This window comes from Mastigoproctus giganteus, chromosome 10 (assembly GCF_048544385.1).
Source record: "Mastigoproctus giganteus isolate SK-2022 chromosome 10, ASM4854438v1, whole genome shotgun sequence".
NCBI classification, from domain to species: domain Eukaryota; kingdom Metazoa; phylum Arthropoda; class Arachnida; order Uropygi; family Thelyphonidae; genus Mastigoproctus; species Mastigoproctus giganteus.
In genome coordinates, this window is record NC_143584.1 from 151,977,901 (window position 1) to 152,003,497 (window position 25,597).

General features: G+C 34.5%; 1 protein-coding gene across 2 annotated transcripts in view; it reads right to left on the reverse strand.

The window, feature by feature from the left end:
- LOC150079384 (uncharacterized) overlaps positions 1 to 25,597 on the reverse strand; it is a 202,521-nt gene that overhangs the window by 34,623 nt on the left and 142,301 nt on the right. For both annotated transcript variants that reach the window (XM_090382599.1, XM_090382598.1), the window contains exons 3-8: positions 22,964 to 23,463; positions 22,014 to 22,082; positions 16,833 to 16,910; positions 9,550 to 9,709; positions 7,396 to 7,517; positions 2,889 to 2,963 (exon numbers count right to left, since the gene is read on the reverse strand). In XM_090382599.1, the coding sequence (XP_090238725.1) occupies positions 2,889 to 2,963; positions 7,396 to 7,517; positions 9,550 to 9,709; positions 16,833 to 16,910; positions 22,014 to 22,082; positions 22,964 to 23,463 (1,004 nt within the window). The remainder of the gene's footprint in view (positions 1 to 2,888; positions 2,964 to 7,395; positions 7,518 to 9,549; positions 9,710 to 16,832; positions 16,911 to 22,013; positions 22,083 to 22,963; positions 23,464 to 25,597) is intronic.

Consider the following 25,597-nt stretch of genomic DNA (forward strand, 5'->3'; position numbering starts at 1 on the left):
CTCGGACTGCATGCAAGGGTGGAGGCATCGCAATATTTTACAAGAAATTCGCTTTCAAGCTTTGGATAATAAATCCAGTAACTCCCCTAACTATGAAGCAATCCTCGTTACGTTAAGATACAACTTCGTGACGTTTGACATCTGTGGGGTGTACATACCTCCAACGCCTTCCCAGCAAATTTCCAACTGGATAATCAATCAGCTGCATCCCACAGCTTCTCACTTAGTTTGTAGTGATTTCAATTTACCTCCTCAGCTATCTAATCTGAAAAAGGATCTTCTGGCACACTTGAGATGTGCTGATCTACAACTTATTAATGAAGCTCCAACCAGGGGGAATAACCTCTTAGATCTAGTTCTAGCCTCTATCCCTTGCACCTTTGATTACATTGCAGAAATGTCATTTGACTCTGATCATGTCCCAATACATGTGACTGCATATCTGCCAGCCCCCAAATCTGATGCAATTATCTACACTAGTGTTGATAAGTGCATCAGAGCCGCCTCTCTCATTCCCTGGGTGACCTTAGAGACTTGTGACCCAGAGCTAGCTGTGAACATTCTCACAAACTGGATCAACACGGTTGCCAAATATGCTGCCTCTAAAAAAAAAATCACAATCAGTCCATATACAAGACTTTGGTGGAATTCAGAACTCAAAATGAGTTTCCAGCTGAAGCAACAGCTCCATCGCACATGGAAACAGTCGCAAAATGTCAATGATCGCATCGTTTATTCAAGGGCACGGGCTCAATTTAATCGCCTGAAATCTGAGGTAATCAAATTATACGTTAACCGAGATCTGGCTAAAGGAAAAATTCCATACAAGAAAGTGAACCTTCATTTTCTTTTGCAACTTGATCCTGAATTGTGGCTCGATTTCGTCACAAGACTTAATCGTAATCCTATGCCAAACTCAGATCTGGCTCTACTAACAGAGCCCACCCAGCAAGAAGTGTTGAACACCATTCAGATCACAAAACAACAGCTGATCGTTGCCATCAATTCTCTACCTGCCTCGTCAACCACTGGTGATGATGGAGTTCCCCAATTCATGCTCAAATGTCTAAGTCCGTATATTATTCAGCCACTTTTAATTATCTTCAACCAGTTACTCTCGAACCAGATTTTCCCACAGCAATGGAAAAACTATCTCATCAAACCTTTAGCCAAAGTTCAGTCGCCGTCGAAACCTAAACACTTCCGACCCGTCTCCAACTCCAGCCTACTGAAGCTCCTGGAGAAGACCTTACTCCCCATCCTCACCAAGCAGATCTTGCCCAGTAATCCAGCCCAAATTCACTACTCCCTTCCAAACAGACCAACGATCACCAATCTGCTAGCCACCACGAATACTATCTTGTCAGCATTCGAGAAAAGGCGCGAATTAGCTGTTACTTACTTAGACATTGAGGCTGCATTTGACGCCGTCCAAGTAAACCAACTACTCACTCTCCTGGAATGCCACTTCCAGATCACAGGGAACATATTATGCTTTCTCTCCTCTCTTCTGAATAACAGTTATAAAGCTTCATACAGGAGATCGCACCCTTACTAGATCCGTCACCGCAGGAGTCCCACAAGGAGGGGTACTTTCCGGCCTTCTGTTCTCATCTATTATCTTCCCACTGGTTGCACATTCTCAATGTCTACTGAGCTATGCAGATGATATCAAGATACTCACTCCCATCATCCCTGGTCAAGACTTTGATCTGGTAAAAACTGAAATTAACAACACTCTCACTGCAGTCACATCTTACCTCTGCCAGTTTGGGCTCAAGATCAATCCTGCTAAGTCCAAATTCATGGTGTATTCATTGAAGCAAACTCCTTCTTCTCTCCAGCCTTCGGTCGGAAACACCCTCATCCCAATTGTATCCAGCCATCGTGATCTGGGCATTGTATTCGACTCCAAACTTCGATTCAACGCCCACACAGACATGCTCCTCACACGTGCTTCAAGACTCCGGTGGATAGCAAAACAGCATCATCTCCTTCATATCAGAGATAAAAAGACAACCGTGAGATACATAAGAACAATTATCTTTCTACCTTTACTCTATGCTGCTGAAATTTGGGCGTCAGCGGCACCGTCGATAAAGAAACCACTCTTTGCCACAGAATTCTGGCTCCTAAAGTGGGCCAACAGGAAGCGCAACCTTCCAGCTCTGATTCGTACCACGCAGCTTGCCAACTCTCTCGGGATTCCATGGCTTCCCACCTTAGTCGACGACCAACGCCTCCTAGCAACAGTCAAGATGATAGCAGGCATAATCGCAACACCTTCATTCTGGGATACCTGTGGCTGGAGGATTCCCCCTGCTGCCCTTAGGGCCAATCCCGAGCTCTACCCGCATTCAACACGACTCCATCTCTCGGACAGGTTCCTCCCTCAGCAGATGTTCAAGCAAACCCAGGCACTTGACGCTGACCTGAACAAATTTGCTGTTGACCGGACTTACCGGAAAAAAATTATGACTAGTAGGACTAATCAGCAATGACATGTGTACCTTGCATCTGTTCCTGTCTGGTTGAGCTGGTGCTCTTATCTCGATGTTAAGCCAGCTCAATCAGACCTAACTCTCGTACGGAGTTCTGTCCTTTGTATCAAAAAATGTTTTCATTTGTAAAATTACCTGTTTTTGTAAATTAATTGTTCGATTCTCCCGGAAGTTTCGGGAGGCTGTAAAAATGTAAACCCCTGGCTTTTTGGCCGTGAAGGGAATTAAAGATTATCTCTCTCTCTCTCTCTCTCTCTCTCTCTCTCTCTCTCTCTCTCTCTCTCTCTCTCTCTCTCTCTCTCTCTCTCTAAACAAATTAGAAAAATTAAACACCATATGTACAAAGATATTCCAAATTATATATCTAGTAAGTGTAATTATCAGTACCTCTAACAAAGTAGTTTTAGCTTCATCATCTAGTTCACTGCCTTTTTCAGAAGAACTTCCACCCAGGAGATACTCCTATGGAAAAAAGACAAATATTTACTGATTTTTTTTATTTCAGAAATTTAACATTAACATCATTTTTTACTTTCAGTCCAATATCCTAATGTAGTAAAATGCCATTACATCAAAGTAAAAAACCTTACAAATAGGCTATTGATTTTTTATAATTCATATTAACTGGTTATTTTACTGACAGTAAACACACACACACACACACACACACACACACACACACACACACACACACACACACACACACACACACACACACACACAATAAAACAGCTGCAAAAAGAAATATATATTTTAAACACAGAAATAAAAGCTCTTTTGATTTTATGCAAGGCAAAACACAATTATTGTGTTTTGCCTTGCTTTCACAGTATATCAAATCAAGATCTAAAGTGGAAACAGAAAAAAGTAAAAACAGTAATACTTGCTATAATGTAAATTCACAGGAAGGGGGTGAAGTACAAGAATAGTAAGTATTCATTTTTGTTAGATATCTATTACAAATGAAGTCCTACTATTGTATATATTGCTTTCTTCATTTAGGTTAAGTCTAGAAAAGAGTTCTTCTTTGCTTTGAAAACTAACCAATCCTTTAAAAAGCAATTTTATTTAAAATTATTTCCTCTTAAAGAGAATATAAAAGTATGTAGCAATTTTTCACTCAACAAGAGATTTATAAATCTCTCTCTCTCTCTCTCTCTCTCAGTATAAATTAAATCATCAAAGGTGTCACAGTCAATAAATAAAGGTGTCATGTTATTAGCAAGATACATAAGTAATATATATATACACCACCTTTCTAATACAATGCCACTGAGGAATGGTGGAGCAAATATCAAATTAAGAAATGAATTTGATAATTATGCAAGAACAAATTTGTGGTGGCCATGTCATGTCATGTCATGTATTGCTATGAAATAATTAGTGTTTTGAAATTAGAATGTTTATCCACTGATAAAGAAAGCTTAGGCTTCAGAAAGCTCCTGAGTTTATAATTACTTTTAAATTTTATCATTTTTATCTAGTTTTATTGTATTTAAATTATACAGTTACATTAAGTAGCATTTTAATTTTATATGGATGATTTATAAATAATTAAAATCTGCAAGTAAATATATAATTAAAATTGTGTAGGTGATTTTAATTATTTATTTATTCACAGTGGTATTCGAGTATTCAAGAAAGTGATACAATGAAAAGGCTTTTTTTTTTTTTTTTTCTTTTTCCAAAAAAAGAAATTTAATACTTTAGTTTAATGCTATAATGACTTAGAAAAACCTACTTTTAAAACTGAGTACTTCTCACAGATTGCCAGAACTAAAATTTAATTACAATGGACTTGAAGTATAATTTTCACTATGATTAATGAAACTAATTAATTTCAGTCAATTCAGTTGAGATTTAACTGCATGAAATCCACCGGAACTTAAGATGTGATCAAACATGATGTTCTCCAAGCAGCATGTACAGGTGGCAAGGAAGGCCCACAGTCCTACTGATGAATTATCAAACATTTGCTTAGAGGCACAGAAATCATAATCCCACTGTATAAGGCAATTGTAATACCACACTTTGAATATTATGTTCAAGTACTAAAACTAAACTTTGTTCAAGTATTGAACAAAGGGTTGCTCTTACGAAGAAAGGCTTAAATTTTGCAAATTACAGTTTCTGGAGACTAGGCACCTGTGAGGTGATCTGACTGAGGTGTACAAAGTCTTGAATGGTTTGAGCATACTCAATGCTGATGGGATTCTTCCTCTTTCTCAGAATAATCACCTGAGAGGGCATAAATTCAAATTGAGGAAAGACAGATGTAGGATAGATGTGCGGAAGTTTGCCTTTAGCCAGTGGGTAGTTAGTTGGTGGACAGACTTCCATCCTTTGACGTGGAAGTTGATAGCCTAAATAAATTTAAGGCTCAGCTGGACAGGTATTTGGAACGAACGGAGAGCCAAATGGGAACGTTTTTTTTTTTTTTTTGTTTTTTTTTGGCTGATGCTGCATAAGCTTGCTTTCTTGCATCATATGACTCTACTAATGCTAATGCTAAATCTCAAAAAAGACACTGAGCTTCTTGAAAGGGTCCAAAGACAGGCAACTAGCCTGGAGAAATTGAATATTTTGAAGCAAAATTGAATTTCTACACATTTGGAAACTAGGCACCTTATAAGAGACTTGAGTGAGGTGTATAAAGCTCTGAGAGGTGAAGTAAAATGAAAGATGGTGAAATTTTTACCATTATAAATGATTCCACAACTAGGGGCCATAATTCAAATTTTGGAGGAAATGGTTTAAAAGCTTAAGCTTTCTTGCACCACATGGCTAATACTATTAACAAGTTGTAACAGCTGGATGGAGGGTATATGAATTTTAAAATTAAAAGCTTATATTGCAAGCACTTACAAATATTTCCCATTTATATTTCCCTCCTGGTCAATAATTACCAAAATGCTAACATAAAAATATCATAATCATTTATCAGGTAGTGTTGGTGTTGCATGGCAATGGCGTGCAACACCAACACTACCTGATAAATGTATTGTCTTTTTATAGTTTTTAAATAAAGGCTCGACAGTGATTTTTTAAAATTTATTTCCATCAGCATTATGCATTAAATTTTCAGCATTAATTCCATTTATTTGTGTTCTAAGTTTTTTTGTCTTTTAGGGCTATCTTTTGCTTCACTAATCCAGATGACCTCTTCCCACAATTAATCTGGACTAGCAAGGATTTACTGTATATACTAAATCATTTACAACTAATAATAAAATTACTAACAACTTAAATGTTTATTTTTGTGCACTCACTGGAGTATATTTTGCTGGTCAAACACCAAAGAGCAACTATCTAATTTTAAAGAACTTATTTAGATTTAAAAAAAAAGAAGGAATGAGAAGTGAAGAGTAGACTTTTTTTTCCCCTTTTTTTTTTTTTTTTGCTTATTCATAGCTAACCATATCTTTTGTATCATTAGAAAATAATTTGCACTTAATTATATCTATGAAACACCAAAAAAATTATTATTCACATAAAATAATCCTTTTTTCTTGTTAATTAATAACTACATGCTAGGAACTAATTCAGAGAAATTTACTAAAATTCAAACCCTACATCAACTTTAAAAATAAAGGAGAAGCATCGAAAAGAGACTAAAACATTAAAGGAAATATTGATAAAAACTACTCAATATCATTAGTCTTCAGAAGAGGAAAATGAAAAAATGTTTATTAATGACCAATTAACTAAGAAGCTAATAGGGTATCTTATATTAAACAAAATTTGGTTAACTTTATAGTCATTATTTCTGATGGCATTAATTCTGAATAAATGGTTTTGTCCCAATATTACAAATAATCATTCATGTCATGCCTTTTATCATATTCCCTGAAAAATATGTTTGTGAACTTTTTTTTTGCATAAGTGTTTATTGGGTTGTTGGCCTAAGTTTTGGATTTTAGTAAATTTAGATACGATTTCCAATAAGTGTAATTTTTTTTCAACTCAACTGTTTATAGTTCAGAGTGGTTTTGAAATTTTTATTAATGATTTATTTATTTATTACTGTCTATTAATGATATATCATATTTAATTAAATTTAACTTCCTGCAGGCCGTGAGAGGTATGATATCTTAAATGAAAGCTTTTATTTTAATGAATTTTAAAATATACACTTCATTTTCAAATAAAAAAACACTTTCCATATTCAGTTCAAGTATTAACATTCCCACAAATATTCAGCTTGCATCCGTGTGATTATAAAAATAAAAAAAATATAATAAAGATTCAATCACTGTTCATTATGACAGTATTATGCTGCATATCTTTGGAACTTTGTGTGCGAGCGTGCATATGTGCACGCACACACGCACATGTAATAATTCATCACTTGCAATTAACTTATCATACAGGATGAGAGTCGATCACATAAAGAAATTTGAACGCTTTTACTTTCCACACAGCTTAATAAAATAAAAGATTGCCCAATCAATGTTGTAGCAAGTTTAATGTCAGCAAACACTGCTTTGTGAAGTATGACCACAAAGGTTTCCAATGGGACCAAAGAATCACAATGCAACTGTCCAAAAGCAATGTTATCACAGCTGAGTTTAATAAAGTTTGTTCTTCTATTGTGTAAAGAATAAAAAGAACTAAAAGCTGTTTCATCATTGATTTTGTCTCTTTACATATTTTTATTATTTCAAGTAATAAAATAACAACTGAATAAGATATAAAAGCATATGATCACACCAGAAATTTTCGGTTACTTGAAGTACTTTCAGATAATATAAATATAAATATTTAGATATTTATATAATATAAATATCTGATAATCTAGCACCACCATGGTCCCACAGATGTTGGATTACTGAACTTCTGCTGTATTAGGAAACTTCAGTCATTATCATAAAATACTGAGTGAAGCTGAAATTACCTCTGGGTTAATGAACAAGTCATACTTTTCTTCCTTCTCTAGAAATAAGATGCGATTGCAAGAATCCCTTGTCCATAACAATAAATTTTCTACCAAATTTTCATGGTCCTCATAAATACGCTCTAAAAGAAAAGTAATCTATATTTAAGTATTTGTTTTCAATCAAGAAAACTATTATTAATAATTAGTTAATTAATAATGAATAAAATTTATTTCTCAAATTTTTCACAATCATATTTTAAATAAATTAATTACCACAATTAATTTGCAGTAACCTTTATATTTCCAACTTTGTTTATTATTTCTTTTGTTTACTTTAACTGAATATTTCAAAGTTCAGTTCTATGGACAACATCATTCGATAAAAAGTAAAACAAAAGCTGGGGAGGAAGAGAGGGGGATTTCCATGCACAGACCTAGAAGAAGGCTGTCACTTGCCTTCTAGTAAAGCAGTAAAGAATTTAAAGTACTATTCCTCGGGACATTCCGTATCCATGTATAGGACTTCACATCCTTTCATTTTTCAACAGTTATTATAGTTGCTGTTATTATTAGGTTTTTATGCACATCGGTGTTCACAGGCTGATTTGAATGTTGTATGGACTGAAAAACCTGGAATAATTTACTGAGAAAAGCTTACTCTCTCCAGAAAGCTTACTCCCTTCAGCTATTACTGAAGAGGGTTCCAGTCTATGATGGGACTTGAACCCATACCTCTCCAAATGAGCAACAAGTATCCAAATCATGGGGGGGGGGATTTCATTTTGGTCTTCCTATAATTAGCCCATAAATGTTAAATTCTGTTGTTGTTATAACACTTCTTTCTCCTCAACCCAACATTTTTTATTTATAGCAAAAAAAATTTTTGCATTGATTGCTGAGTGCCACGGAGTTGGGAACAAGGAGTTGGCAATGACCATCGAAAACAGCTAAGGGTGGGGAAGGAGGGATGGAAATGGTAGCATTTAAAAAACAATCAATTTATTCTTGGTGAAATATGAAGGCAACTTGTGACAATAACATTAGTTTTACATCCCTTCATTTAGAAGGCTCCTATATAGCATTTCCTGTATTTCATTTCATAATTAGAAAGAGGGTTTATATGCATGCATCTATGTTTTAAAAAGGAGGAAAATATGCATTAAATACCAAAGCAAGTTTCAAATGACAGCATATTTTTGCAAGAAAAAAATAAACTTGCATGTTAGCATTACATTTTTTTTTAACTTTGTCGACATATTTTTGACAAAGAAAATACACCATATTTTCTAACTTTGTCAACCTTTCTTTGAAGAAGCACAGACTGTGGAACAATAATTAATGGCTAAGAAAACAGTAAATTTTGAAAATGATGAATAACTAATGTCTTCTTAAGACCAATCTTTTTATATAATGAGGTGTAACCACCATGAAAAGAAAAATGGAGGCTGCTGTTATTACCATATAAAGAAACAAACATAAAAGGCAGCTTCAACTACATAACTCACAACCCTTGAATCTGTTTTCTGCCTATGCTGTGTCAAGTTGAATTGCATTACCTTCTCTACATAAACTCATTTCTTCTGTTAAATCACAGCTTGTGAAGCTACATATTGAGATGGTTTCTTGGATTAATGGTCAGTTTAACATTTTACAGTTAAAATTTCTTAATTTTTCCTTTTTCAGTTGGTTAAACATCACATTGACATTTTCTAAATAACTAGGAACATAATCTTCTCCTTTCCCATTACTTCAATTAATTATCATAGATAGTTTAGTCTATTATGAGGGGTACACCAGTCTACAACCAGTGAAGAATGCCTGCATGTGAACAAACATACTAACACAACCAGATGAAGGCAGTGATATTAAGACAAAAACTTTAAGGGATTCCTAGTGAACTTCACTGAGAATTTATATGTATTTGATTTTATAGGTAATTGAATTTATATGTAAACAGAAAAATAAGAACTTTTAGAAAATTTCAAAATTAATAAAATATTAATTTTAGCCGAATTAAAGAAAATTATGCATATTCTAAAAAAGGGAAAGAAGGAAAATACTTTAGAATTTTTCTTTCTTTCTCAAAATTCTTTAAAATAAAACCCTAAATTAGTAGTGATTTAAAAATAAAATACATTATAAATAAATAACATAATATAAATTAATACAAACCCATATAAAGCTCTGGAATGTGTTCTACAATAGCCCATCTAGTGTCCATTGGAACATGATTTTTTTCAGCCAACATTCGACACACATGGCCTACTGTCATACGTTCATCAACCAATAAACTTTTGGCACTATTATCTGCACTGAATGCTTTAATGAAAAGCTGAAAAAGAAATTCATCTCATTATAATTTTCACTTAATCCAACAACATTGTGAATTTATTCTGCGATGCTTGTTTTTAATACACATCAATGAGTTTTACTATAAATAACAGGAAAATTAAAATAAATGAAAACTTGTGATGAAAAAAAATAATTTCTCCAAACTGTTCATACAGTTTCTAAAAGTATGTTTTTAGGTTGCCAGTGGTGAACACTTTTTATGAGTGTGAATTCCTAAATATCTAATGTGGGGCATGTCCATTAGATATCAATCTTTCCACATGTAACAACTCTATTTACAGTGAAAATTACATTTGGCTCTTAAAAATATTTGCTAAGATATTAACTGAAATCAGACAAACAGAAAACCAACAATATTTAATAGATGTTTCAGATTATTTGTTTATTATTTTCAAAGATATCTTTAATGGAATTTCATTAAATATCATAGCAAATTATAATGATACTATAATGTAAAAATAATTCTAATGTACATAAATGGTAGTGCAAAGCATATATATTATCTAACTTATTTATCTTCTGGTTATTTAAAATGGCTTCACATGTCCCTTGTTATTTGCATACATTCAAAATAGTTTGCTTTCAGGCACTACTATGTGTGTTTCTCGTTTTATACTTTGTAAAAGGGTATTTGGGGAGTACAATGTGTACAAAAAGGGCAGACAGGATAGAAAGGGAGGAGGAGGTCTTGTTGTTAGTTAAGAAACACAAAATCTAAGGAAGTGCATCCAGTGACATGGGTGGAGAGTACAGTGCTTAGTGAGTTTGGTGTAACAAGCACTGGGAAAACAAAGTTGAGAGTAGGAGTGTGTTATAGGCCTAATGATTCTGATAAGTACAATGAACAGCTGTACAGAGAAATAAGAGTGGGACAGTAAATCAGATTGTCTTATAATGGGGGATTTTAACTTCTCAGATATAGACTGGAACTCTTCAGTTCATCACTCACACACTAGCAAGACTTTTGTGATTTTAATGGAAGACTGTTTTCTACAGCAACACATTAGAAAGGCAACAAGAGAATAATACTCTTGATCTAGTTATCAGCAGTGATTATTCATGCATTAAGAATCTGTAGATAAAAGAACCACTAGTTGGCAGTGACCACAGTGTACTAATGTGGGATTTACTCAAAGATGTAACTACCATCAGGGGTAAAGGGAAGGGTTTTTGCTTTCATAAAGGTGACACCAGTGGTCTCAGACAGTTTTTAAATTCTCTACAGTGGAACCAACTGATGATAATACCAACAGCAAATTCTAAATGGGAAGCATTCAAGGAATTAATCTTGGAAGTTACTATGCTTTTCATACCCACTAAGAAATACTATTCAAGGTTTATGCCTAAATGGATGTCAGATGAACTAATGAGACTCGGGGCAGAGAAGACAAATGTATGGGATTCATAAAAATTACAGGAGAGATGTGTATAGTAGATATAAGATAGTCTGTAATGAAGTCACAAAGGAGGTTAGGCAAGCAAAGGCAGATTACAAGAAATCTTTGGCAAAGGATGCAAAGAAAAAAGTAAAGACTTCTTTACTTGTGTAAACTCTAGAAAGAAGGGGATGAATCAGATTGGTACACTTGATATTGATGGTTAGATTGTTGATGATTCTGCTCTATTGTTGATGGATACAGGTAGCTGACAAACTGAATGAGTATTTTGCATCTACATTCACACGAGGAATTCTGTAGGCAGTGGAGGCCAGAGGCTTATTGAACTCTAACAGGGAGTTAAATGATTCTGTAATAACTGAGAGCAAAGTGGAGGAGAAATTACTGGAGTTAAACATAAGGAAGGCACCTGGGGTGGATGGGATCTATCCAGTTATATTAAAGGAGGCAGAAAAGGAAGTAAGAACACCCTTAACCATGATTATAAGGACATTCTTGGACTTGGGGGAGGTCCCATGGACTGGAGATGTGAAAATGTATCCCCAATTCACAAAGTGGGATCATAAGATGACATGAGTAATTATAGACCTGTTCTGGGGAAAATAGTGGACACACTCATTAAAGAAGCATTGCAGGATCATTCAAGGCTGCAGTTATAGTTTGGACACAGCATAGGTTTGTTAAGGGGAAGTCTCCGTAGCCGAGTGGGCAGGAGCGGGAGTGCAGTAGCACACGCTCTTTGAGTAGACCGGGGTTCAAGCCCCTGACTGCTGAATACGGTCGATCTGCCAACCTGCACTGGACCAGCGTGGCAGATTATGGTCCATTTCCCTCAGCATGAATTGTTGAGGAGGCTTCCATCCTGCAGTGGGTTGATAATGGCTGCACTTTACTTTTTTTTTTTTTTTTACTTGTCTGTCAAATTTGATTGGATACTATGATGTGGTCACGAAGGAACTGGATGCAAAAAATAATTTTGATTTCACATGAAAACCTTTGATACTGTTGCACATGGAAGACTACTGTACATGTTGGAGCAGTATGGCAGTAAGAGCAATTTGCTGCAATGGATAAAAGTATGGTTCAGTAGGAGAACACAGAGTGGTAATCAATGGATGCTACTCTTCATGGACTAATGTTATTAGTGGAACTCCCCCAGGAGTCCGTGGCCCATTGTTGTTTTCTATATTTATCAATGATATTGATTTGATGAAGGTATATCACGCTTAATGTCCAAGATTGCAGACAATACAATACGAAGGTTGGTAGGGTTGTTAATGACAGCACGGACTGTACACTACTGCAACAGGATCTAGAAAAGTTGAGCAGATGGGCTGAGATATGCCAACTGAAGTTTAACATTGACAAATGCAAAGTACTGCATATAAATAACCCCAGAGTAACATACCAACTGTGCATTACTACACCAGGGTAGTGGAGAATGAAAAAGACCTGGGGTAATTGTGCAGTCAGATATAAAATTTCCTGAACAGTGCAGACAGGTTGCAGGAGTAGCTCATGGAGTCTTGTCAATGATATATAGGAATTTTGCTAGCAGGGATAAGGAGGTTATTATCCCCTTGTACAAGGCAATGGTCAGGCCATACCTTGAGTACTGCATACCGGTCTCGAGGCCTCATTCTGTACTCACATTACTAGAATGAGGACAAAGAAGGGCAACGAGATTAGTGAATGGAACAAAAGGTTGCTATTATGAAGATAGGTTTAAGTTCTGCAAATTGCAGTGTCTGTACACTAGGCACCTGCGAGGTGATCTGATAGTGGTTTGAGCAAGCACAAGCTGATGGGATTCTTCCTCTTGCTCAGGTTCTGCACCTGAGGGGACATAAATTCAAATTGAGGAAAGACAGTTGTAGAACAGAAGTGTGGAAATTTGCCTTTAGCCAGTGGGTGGTTGATTGCTGGAACAAAATTTCATCTGTCGTTGTGGAAGTTGACAGCTAGACAAACTTTTTGAGCGAATGGAAAGTTAATGTACACGGAAAGGACAGAATTTATGGGATATCAGGATCCTGGGCAAAGTGACGCTGTTACCCCTCTCACTAGTGGAGGAACCCACAGCTTGGCAGGAATATAAGTACACTGCATCACTGCATTTACATAGATAGTAATTCGATGTCAGTATGGATAAACGGGTGCCTCCGTAGTCAGGTGGGAAGGAGCAGCAGTGCATAGCACACGCTTCTTGATTAGACCGGGGTTCGAGCCCGTCACCACCAAATACGGAGGATGCGGAAAGGTCAGGGAATGACCACCGCACATCCCGGAGCAATATGGCCTTAGTTGCTAATGCTCCTAAAAACCAAATAAATAACTAACTAACTAAGTATGGATAAACATCATGAGTTAACCAACTTTGAAAGAGGGATGATATTGGGTGCCCGACCCATGGATCACTATCACAGAGGTGGTACAGAAATTGGACTATCCCTGTTTGACTGTATCAAGAGTGTATTGGGAATATGCCATTTATGGAATACTATCTCATCATGGACAGTACTGTGGGCAGAAAGAGGTGATGGATAAGTGTGGCTGTAGACGTCTGTCTTGCCTTGTTTCAGCCAATCGGAGAGTGACAGTGGCATAAATCACTGCTGACTTCAACAAGAGAGTTTCCAGAAACATCTCCACCAAGATCATTAGGCAATCATTAGCCACAATAGGTTATGGGAGCCGCTGATCCACCAGAGTCTCATTGCTAACACCATGACACAGGACTCTATGCCTCAACTGGGTGAAACAAGATCGGCACTGACTGGACCTCAGATGGTTGGAGACTGGTCTCCTGGTCTAACAAGTCCCATTTTCAGTTATTTCGAGCAGGTGGGAGGGTGAGTATCTGGCAGAAACTGCACGAGGCTATGCATCCGTCACGTCAACAAGGAGCTATTCAGAAGATTCAGTAATGGTCTGGGGTGTGTTCAATTGGCACACAATGGGACCTCTGGTTCATCTAGATGCATTTCTGAATGGTCCAGGTTACATGTCCATCCTTGCAGACCATCTGCATCCCTTCATAGTCATCATGCACTCACAGGACAATGGACTCTTCCAGCAAGACAATGCACCTCTCACAGAGCCGTGGTGACTAGAACATGGTTCAAAGACATTCCGCAGATTTTACCACCATGGAATGCCCCCACCCCCCACCTCCATTCACCAGACATGAACCCTGTGGAGCATCTATGGGATGCTGTGGAAAGGTCCGTTCGAGCTTTGGATCCTGCACCCAGGAATACGACAAAATTATGGACAGCAGTGCAGCAAGCATGGATGGAAATACCTGTGGAACGCTTTCGTGAACCCAATGCTTCGCTGTGTTGTGGCTGCCCTTATCTGGGCTAAAGGTGGGCCCCTACCCACTACTTGGTAGGTAGGATTACCATACTTAATCCTAGGATCAGGGAACTCAAAAATCCGGACAGAATTCTGAATTTTACATTTTCCTCACTGATAATCTAAAAAAAAGTGGGAAAGAAAGAGAGATTAAATCAGGAGGTTTAAAACTAAAAATTATACGCTGCACACTCACATCTGGTGAGTATGAGCTTGCCAAACCCAGGGTTCGGAGCTGGATATCATCATTCTTCTCTTTCTTGGTGATTCCTCTCTCTCTGTCTCTCTCATAGGGTAACTCAGAAATATATATATATATTTTTTTTTTTTTGGCTGGTGCAGCATAAGCCTCAGGCTTCCTTGCACCATATGGCTAATAATAATAATAATAATAAGTATAGCAGCCCTGAAAGAAATTTACAAACAAAAATTTAGTGCATTTGACCATTGCACAAGAATATACAATATGTTGACTAACAAACCACATAAAATAAAATTTCAAAACTATTTAGGCTGCTGTTGCAGAAAGTGGTATATCATAATCTTATAAATGAAATGACATTTTTTTTTAAACTGAAGCATGTGTAGCCAGTATCTCCTAGCTTGAAAAAAAGCAATATATGACTTCAAATTTGGATTCATCTTGATGAGATGAATCCAAATTTGAAGTCATATATTGCCTATTAACCACAGAGTTAGAGAGAAATGCAGGTTATGCTTATTAAAACTTTTAATGAAATTTTAACATGTACAACAAGTTATTATTTATTCTTTTTTTTTTTTTTTTTTCATTTGTTTATTCTTTTGCAATAATGATGACGAGTCTCTCTCATCAATGTCCAACAATGGTCTGCCAGCATATGGGCTTCCACCTTTCTGGTAACACTTCTCAATGATAGCAATATTTGGATGAAAACACTTACTGTGCTCATCACTAATTTGTCCAAAGTTTTCTGTAAAAAAAGTTTGAAAAATAGGAATGGAAGAAATATTTTTTGAGACTTTGGTAGGATTGTAATAAATTTTCACAAAAAGATTTTTTTGATTTTTTTTTTTTTATGGTTGTCTACTCTGTTGTTGCAGGAAAAAATGAAGTATTTTACAAGTATTACAATTAGTGCAGGATATATGAAGAGCCCAATTCTTGTACTGATCACCTAATTTGCAACTAAAGTAAAGTTCATATGCTTTCTTTAATAGGGCATTATAAACTGTGAGAATTAATTATCTAATCACTACACATATAACAAAAGCTATCTGATGAATTAATACATTGATATTATATTTTAAAAGCATGTTCAATTGGCACTAAACATGAACAAAGGTTACTAATATGTAACAACGTTAACTTATGCAATTACAACTCACACTGATTGAACTGTCTGGGAGGTTTGCTGTATCTGTCAGATATTTGTGGGGGGGGAGAATAGTCGAGAATCTGCTGGAAAAAAAACTGACCACTATAGCATGATCTAGAAAACTCTTGGCTCCAAAATATCTCAATCATTAGTCCAACTAACAAAACAGGCAGACCAAAATTTAAGTACATAAAAACTAAAATGTGAAGTATCTTGTGAACTGAAAGTTCTACGGGAAAAAATGGGCTGCATATTTGAAATCAACACTAAAGTCCTTCACATTTTATATAGAAAAAATTCTTTGTTGTTCAGTGTGTAATTTATGAATTTTTATAAAATTTAGTGAACCAATTTAGGTAATTTCATATGGAGGAAAGAGACTTGGGTGTTACGATACAGTCAGACATGAAGTTCTCCAAGCAGTTCAAAAGTTAGTGATACTGGAAGTCTCACTAACTTTTAAAAGCTGCATGACAAATTGCAGACTGCATGCACCCTCACATTTCAAAGTTCAAAATGAGATAAATATTAATATATTTATTAAATATTATGATCATATGATGTGAAGGATATTACATGATACTATGTGGAGCACTTGTGTTAAGAAATAAACTATTAAGCTGAACAGAAGGACATTTTCACAGTAAAATTACTTGGTTCTCAATAATGGTTATGTCTAGCTACTAATTTAGTTTTAGGCATTTTGAATTTCATTAGAAACAATATTGTCAAGCTCTTTTGCTTCAATCTTTATTTCAAGTGTTTTCTAAAGGACTTAAGTTACTAATTGGAATGCAATGCTGAGAAAACTCATTGAAAAGGTGAAGTGAAAGAATATAATGGAAAATAAGGCGTTAAAAGAAGAACAGTAAATAAATCTGTTGTAATACACAGATTTTTTTTTTTTTTTTTTTTTTTTTGAATACGCTGAAATGTAACTGCAGAAGTTAAATATGAATATAAATATAAATGAAACAATAAAAACTACTACCTTTTTGATGCTAGCTTCTCTGATTTTCTCAAGAGCAATTTTAATCTTTTCTGCCTTAATACGTGCAGCCTGTTCAGCCTGTCAAAAGATAAGAGAGAGAGGAAAAAAAAAAAAACACCTTCTGTAACCATCAGACTAAAATAGGATATATAATTTTTACATTGGAGAGATTCTAGTTCATGACTAAATACACCATCTATAGTTGTTCTATTACATGTAGTATTTATTGAAAGATCTGATGGATGTGCAAGTTGAAAAATGTTTTCATAAATGTGCAGAACTCTTTTCCAACCTCAGAATTTAATTGTAAAGAAAAAAATTACATTCAATGTGAAAACACCAGGTGACTTGAAACCAAATGCGTTTTCAAATTAACGCATTTCCCAGTTTACAAAAGTTTTTTTGTATCTTAAAACCTTAATATTTCTGTTTCTAAATTCCTTAGCTTTCCAACGATATGCTATACGTCCACATTATCCCATTTATTACGTGAGAAAATTTCCTTGATCACATGTTCATATTTTTCACTATCCTGGAAAAACTACTGCAATTTTCAGAAGTTTGAAAGTTTTTCCTCTAGACAGAGCTAAGATGAAGCTCCATGCAAAATTTCATTAAATTTGGTCCAATAGAAGATAAATTATTGTTGCCATCATACAAATATGACTGCAACAATACAAGTTACAATAATTCGCTTCTGGCAGAAGCTGAAGATAATGTCACTTCTGTGACGCTTTTCGCATGATGGTTTTTTGTTACAAAATTTTTGGAATAAGGCCAATAAAAAAGTTTTTTAAAGTCAAAAAAGAGGAGAACAGAACAAAATGAGTCAGTATAATCATTGGCAATTTCAAGTATGTTTGCTTTTGTATATGACTCTTACAGTGGAAAGAAAAATATGTTACTATTCAAATAAAAAAAAAGTAAAATAATAAATCTACTATGTTACTTCCATAAACTGTTCCAAAAAACTTTTAAAACAATTCCTAACTGATAGCTAATTTTTTCTATTTTTCTCTTCTGTTGAGCTCTTTCCATGTGTGGAACAGTGTAGAGCACAACCCAAGTATATATATATATATATATATATATATATATATAGACAAATATATTATTATCAGTGTATTAGGTGGAGGTTCTGAACTGTCAGATGTAATTATCATCGAAAAATTGAGAACACATGCAAGGTAAAAACAGATTACCTGAAATAAAATGAAATTAAAGTTTAACATAAAAATAAATGATAGTACCTAAAGATGTGGGTCCTAGGACTTTAACAACTTCATCAACATGGAAACTACTTCTAACTACTACTTCATCCCCATTGACGAAGTAATTAAAGTCCTAGGACCCACGGCTTTAGGTACTATCATTTATTTTATGTTAAACTTTAATTTCATTTTATTTCAGGTAATTTGTTTTTACCTTGCATGTGTTCTCAATTTTTCCATGGTAATTACACCTGACAGTTCAGCACCTCCACCTAATACACCGACAATAATATATTTGTCTATATTTCATTATGGTTCCCAGTTTTTTCTGCTATAACTAGTAATACCCCGAATCCATAACCCAGTCTAATATTTTTAATTTTAATACCTTTTCTTGTTTGCTAACACTTTCAGTAATTTCATTATATCTGCTACATTATTCCACTGAACAAATACATGGATTCTGCAAAAGCTTTAAAGATAAGTTCTGATAACAGAACTTATCTTTAAATATTTCCAGAATGAAATTGTATATGCAAGTAATAGGTGCTTTTTTGCCACTTTAATTTTTACCGATTCCTCTATTATACATTTCATAAAAGAGGTAGTCCTTGTGAGATAAAAGATTATATTATTCTTTTAGGAAAAATTGATTTTTCAGATTTTATTATTCAAGTTTAGAACCAAGCACCCCATATTTGGGTGAGTGTTCAAAACATGTGATCAAACTCTTCTCATCTTGCTCACTTATTTTATGGAATTTATGTATTCTCTCCACCCCCCCCCCTTATATTTGGAAAATAACTGAATGAATAATGGAATTCACATTTTTTTAGGCACAAACATAAACACATGTTGGGCGGGGTGCTACTAAAATGTGCCCAAAAAATACAGTTTTATTTGTGAGACTAATTTATTTTAGGTTTTTATCAGGAGAGGGAAGGGGCTTAAAAAATCATTGTGATGTCCAAAAAAAAAAAAAAAAAAAAAAAATATCACTGCCATGATAAAAAAATAAACTAGAAATGAGGCCATTGCTACAGACACCTTGTATGTCTGAGCAGTATAAGAAATGTTAGCACAATTTACATAGAACACAAAAAAAAATAATAACAAATAAATATCTGAAACCAATAACCTATCATAAAATTAAATATTAATGATATCAATAATAATAAATGCCTTCAATTACTAATGACATTTTGTTTACTCATATCCATTTTTCTAACATAAAATTATAGAATGTAAACCCATCCTATAAAGCATTTTTTCTGATGGTTGTTGGCCTTCACTTAACCTAAAAGTGTGGGGGCAAAGGAAACAAAATATATTGGAATTATAATCCAATTACATAACACTGTGCTCTGCATTGAAATAAAGTAATGATTTCTGAAATCATATAATAGTACACAGTTTGTTTGAATCTCGTCTCCTTTGCAATGTGTGCTCCCACCTATCACTTTTATGAACTAAAATGTCAAAAGATAAATGATTGAACACAATTATATCTTAAAATATAAAGAAAAAAATGCCAGGAAAGGCTGGGTTGAAATCTTATGGTCCTGTGCCATGCAAACCACTAAAAAACAAAGTACTTACTTATCCATTGAAGGCTGAAGGCAAAAAAAAAAAATCTGGACAGAAGTTTTTGCACTCAGAAATGGGAAGCAGAACAGACAACTTATGGAAAAATATAGTATCAATTTAATTAAATGGATAAAATGTAAAAAGAAAGGAACTGTTAAAAATATAACCTAGTACAGAAATTGGCTGGCCTCAAACCTACTGACATTGGCAATAACACCTACTGAAAGATTCAACTAAATATTTTTGGGCACAACATGCTCATCCTTAAAATGTCCCCCTTTGCTCTGTTATCAGAATTTTAAATGGTAGGATTGTTTGGTCTAGCAACTTTCATTGGTAGTTAGTACGTTTAATTCATGGTTAAAATGTTATGAATCACCACAATATAGCAAAGTGATGCTATACATTTAATGAAGAAGAGGACTAGTATCCACAATGGAAAAAAGAAGCAGAAGACAATCCATTATTGGTGACAGTCCAATTTGGAAAATAAATAAAGAAATGGGGGAGGGGGAAACAATTTTCTCTTCACAACAGTTTCCCTGATGACTTCAAGAAACTGTGAAATGATATATAAACTACTGTACTGTAAATTGTGTGCCAGATGCACCAAAAATGTTAACCAATGCTCATAAAGGGAAACATGGCAAGTACATTAACATTTATACAGTGCTATACAGAGGAAGTCATTCCTGGCTAGACAGAAGAGTTAGTGGTGATAAGACCAGGATTAGCCATTACACCCTGAAAAGTAAACACCAATCATTACAGTGAAGTATACAAGCTCACCTTGAATGAAGAAATAAACAAGTTTGATGATAAATTTCATGGTTACTATTTTCTGAGACAGAAAAGGTGATGCTGGTCGAATTTATGCTGCAGGGAACGAACACACACACACACACACACACACACACACACTATGGAAAATACCATAAGCTATTTAGACAAAAAGGTGCAGTTTTCTCTCCATGGTATTTGTTTATTCTTACATAGTTCCTAGTGATGATTACCATGTAATAGTTATTGAATAAAATTTTATTTCCCAACATTTGCATACTTTGTGGAGGGTCTGGATTTTTACTTTCTGTACATACCTCATACCACTGATAACGTGTATGGTTATTTGTACCTAATAATATAGAGGGGGATGGCGGCATTTGTCCATGTGGTGTAAATGCCACATTTTGACCTCTGCTTATGTTGGTTCAACACCTGGGTTGTCATCTCCAGTATGATAGATGCCGTATTTCTGGACTTACACATGGGGTTATACCCAGGGGTTACAAGTGGTCCAACCATAATGAAGGTACAAGCAAAGGATTTGGCTATCACAGACCAACTGGACTTTGCCAAAATTAGGTCCACTTAATTTCAGTGTCAACCGAATATCAGTTCCATCAGCGTTTTAGACTCCCGGGTAGCAAGCACAGCTTGGCATATTTGAAAGAATGTCTGTGATAGCCTCAAGTACCAAGTAACTAAAACTATTTTAATGTACATCTCTTAAATCTATTAACAGTATTGAAAAAGAAATGAATTCCATTATTTTACTTGCTCTTAAAATCAGAAATACTGTTTTTTATTCATGGGCTAAGAATGGTGGTTAAATAAAGATTTCAGAAATTATTTATATCAATCTGAATCTGTTCTAATAATCCATTTCATATTTTAATAACTGAAAATCAAATTTAATTTAACTTTCTGATGATAAACTAGCAATATCATACTAGCACAACCTATGTTCACAACATAATTTTCAAAATGAAAAAGGCAATTGCAACACCAGACTAATAAGCTGGAGTATTGAGCCATTGTGTTTCTTCCATTAGTCTTACCATTTATGAGTAATTAACAATAAAACATACATATTTATGAAAATATAAGGACTTCCTTGTATGCTCTTGTTTTTTGTTGTCACCAGAATTTAAATTGTCTAAGTAAGTGCAATGATCTTAATGCTCGGAGCAGAACAAATTTTATGTTTCAATGGGTTGCCTTAACAACCCATTTCAGGACTTACTAGCCCTTCATCAGATAGCAGGGACCAGTAAATACCAAAATAAAAAAGATAAAAATAAATCAAAAACAGGTTGTATAAATTATGCCTCATTCCAGTGAAGCCATTTATTTGAAAATAATGCAAATAACTCAGAAATGAATGTTTGTTTTCTGACGTGAGAGGACCACTGCATTACTAGACAGTTTAAACTCTGTATGAATTGCAAAAAGAGAGGGGGGGGGAAGTTCTTGTATTTTTCATAATTTTGAAATGATCAAACAGCATCAGCTACTTTATAAATTTAAAAATGCATATTTAATTAAAAGAAACAGGTAAAGCCAAAGAAAGTATACAATGCATCTCATATGAATAATTACTTACGGGCAAAAAATTTTCATTCTCCACTTCAAGATGGATAGCATGCAGTCTTTGGTTGATATATTCTAATAGCTATGGGGGATAAAGGAATACAAACATGCACAAACTGGTCCATGCATATATAGCTAAAACTATTACATGCTCATTAATAGCTAGATATACCACTTCTCTAATTAGAGGAAATATATCTAGTGTTATTTCTTTTAGTTACAAATTTATTAAACACAAGCATCATTTTCAGTTCTTTTAGAATTGTATTAATGTTATAAGGAACTAATTCAATCTCACTGTGGTTAAAAAAGCAACAAACACAAATGTAAGTAATGCTGACACGAAATATTTTAACATTTTGTGATGAAAAAAGTCAAATACAACAAGTTAATTAGTATAACAGAGAGGCTGAGGCTCTTTTAAATTAGTGTTGAAGATAAAAAGTAACTGAGGCCTGTGTGTGTGTGTGTGTGTGTGTGTGTGTGTGTGTGTGTGTGTGTGTGTGTGTGTGTGTGTGTGTGTGTGTGTGTGTGTGTGTGTGTGTGTGTGTTGACAACACTTTATCAAAAGCAAACTATACTGAATTGTCACATGTTCAGATGAAATTTTTTTAGCTAGCACAGTTTGAGACAAAAGGTAATTTTAATTTCCAAGGATACACTCACCACATTATATGGATACTATATGTGGTGCTTGCTTTTCTTATGAAAAGCTGCATATTACTTTCTGCTGATGAAAAACAACATTCCAATCAAATAATTATAAATTCTTTTCATACAAATACATGTAATTAAGCAGTGGCTTTTCAGTGCAACAATTCAGAAATTCTATCAAAAGTTTTTTTCCCCCTCAATTTTCTCTTAAATCCATTAAAAAATCATTAATGTTAATTAATGGTATTTTTGTGAATAATTAAAAATTCAAATGATTAATTAATATTGATTAATTTTAAATATTCATACCTGTGTTGGGGATGATGCAAGTGACATACTGCTACTTTGTGATGACATACACTGACTAGATGTCTCAGTCCTAGGTACACCACCAGAGGAAGCTGAAGACTCTGAAGATAGCATAGAAACATTATCAGAAAAGGCAGAGTCATTATCTGGACTATCAGTTCGCAATCCTAAATCACATTTTTGTCCTCGAATGTGATCTTCACTATCAAAATCGACATGAAGTCCACCAATTTCAAACTTTGGTCTTGTACCTCCTGAACTTGACCGGCTATGGCTAATAAATTTCTGGTTAGGCTGAACATTTGTCTGATGAGAGTTCATTACACCACTAGTAACACCTGCAACAACTTGACTATGTATTCCTGCACTGGATGATCGGGAAAATTTTCCCGAAGAATTGTTCTGCATTGTGGGATACTTGTACATGATTTCCTGATCAAACTGTGTTTCTAGGGAGCACAGCTCTCCTAAAATTGCATCTAATTCAACATCTTGACTATCTGTTTAAGAGCCAAAAGTTTTCAAAATTTTAAACAAAACAAAGTTATGCAAATATTAATATTAACATAATAGATACATAAATGGCACTCACTTTTTGTTTCTAAAGTTTTAATAAATTATTTAAAACAATCCTATCATGGTTACTCTAAAGAAAACAAACAATTATGAAACTAAAACCATTATAAACATTAAAATGGAACATGTTATGGAATGGCTGCAGATGTCTGATTAAATAGATTTCTCATTATGATTAAAGAACAACTGTGCAACATTGAATTTTCTCATGTGTGAAAAATAAATCATTCTTATTTGTCAAATTTTTTGTACACTTCACCATTTCATGTAAATATTTTAAAACAAACAGCAAAAATCACTTGTTCAAGGCAAATTATGTGAATGTTTTCACAATATTTGCCTTGAACAGGTGATGTGTGGGTGTGGGCTGGAGAAAATCCAATCACATAGCACTGAATATCCACTATAACCTTGAACCACAAATATATATTATATTAGAATCAAAATTCATTAGACTGCTAACAGAAGCAATCAGAGTTGTAATTTGAAATGCCAACATTAAAAATGCATCAAATGTTAACCTAATATTAAAAGTCTGAGTCAAAAGCCATAAACTATCAGCCACATTACATGTATTGAACTACTACCATAAATTTCAATACTAAAAATAACTTAATGAGATAAAATATTATAAGCTATTATTACAAAACCTTGCATGCTGTAGTCCGTGAAGAAAAGTATGTTTTGTAAACATCTAAAACAAATTAGAGTGAGTGCTAAGTGGGGTTGTTTTCATTGGAGGCTTTAGAATGCAACTTTAGAGGGGCAACTAAAGGCCATAATGCACCAAAGAAGTGGGGTGGGGAGAGAAAGAATAAAATACTGTAGTTTATATCCGTGTGCAGGAAAGCTGTTTGAGATCATTAATATTAGCATTTTGCACTAATTTGTTTAGCCTGCTGATTTTTACTAATATAAATAGTTAAGATATTTGGCCAAAGCTATGTCTCAGACAGTTAGCCTCATAAGTCCCAAATCTGTTGGTGTCTTCTCTTGGCTAATCAGCCTATGATAATCTGAGCAATGAAAGAGTTTGACTTTCCAGTGGCTGTTCAAGTTATGCCAAACAGTACAAGAACAGAGTTCTCTAGACAACATGGAGTATAGAAATCTACATCCACTATAATGACTGACTGACATTAAATACTGCTTAATGCTAAAATTGATATAGTGGTGGAAAGGTAAGCATTCAACAAGATTGAAAACATAGGCTGGATAGTGTGTTTTTAGATAAAATAGATGCTTTTTCAACTCCTGAGAAGAACAAAAAATGCAGTATCACTTGAGATGAATCTTTCTATGGCTACATAGTAGCAGAAAAAAAAGTATGTATTCTACAGTACAATCTACACTTTTTAGAAGTAAAAGGTGCTGAAATGTCTCCGAGATTAAAAATCAACAAGAAGGGCCTACACAGCTTAACACAAGAACATCCTGTGAGATGTTCTGAACTTTCATGGATTATTGGGAATAAAGAGGTCAAATACAACTCTCAAGTCAATGTGATAGCTAAGACCAAAGGAACAGACTACTAAGACACCAGTTGTGTCATTATTATTAACCATAAGGTGCAAGGAAGCCCGAGGCTTATGCTGCACTAGCCAAAAAAAGTTACCGAGAGAGAGAGAGAGAGAAGTAGAAAGGAATCACTAAGAAAGAGAAGAATGATGATATCCAGCTCAGGACTCTGGGTGTGCCAAGCCCATACTCTCCAGATGTGAGCCCCTGGGGTGACATAGTTGTATCAACAAGAGTAGCAAGCAACTACTCTTTCTTCCTTTTCATATAATTTTTATAGTTTGGGAAAAATTAACACACCGTTAACGAGTTAAAGGAGCAATGATTTTCCAATGAAGCCAAAGTTGTGGTAGTCATAACAAATGTACACAATTAATTTTCATGACAGCACAACTAACAATTCTTGTAGCAATATATTTCAAATTCTTATAAAAAAATGCAATTGTAAAGTGATTTAAAATAATTACTTATTTAAACTTAAATCTGTTAAGGCATGAAGTCACTATCAGAATGAGATCTTTATTGGCTTGATCATTCCTC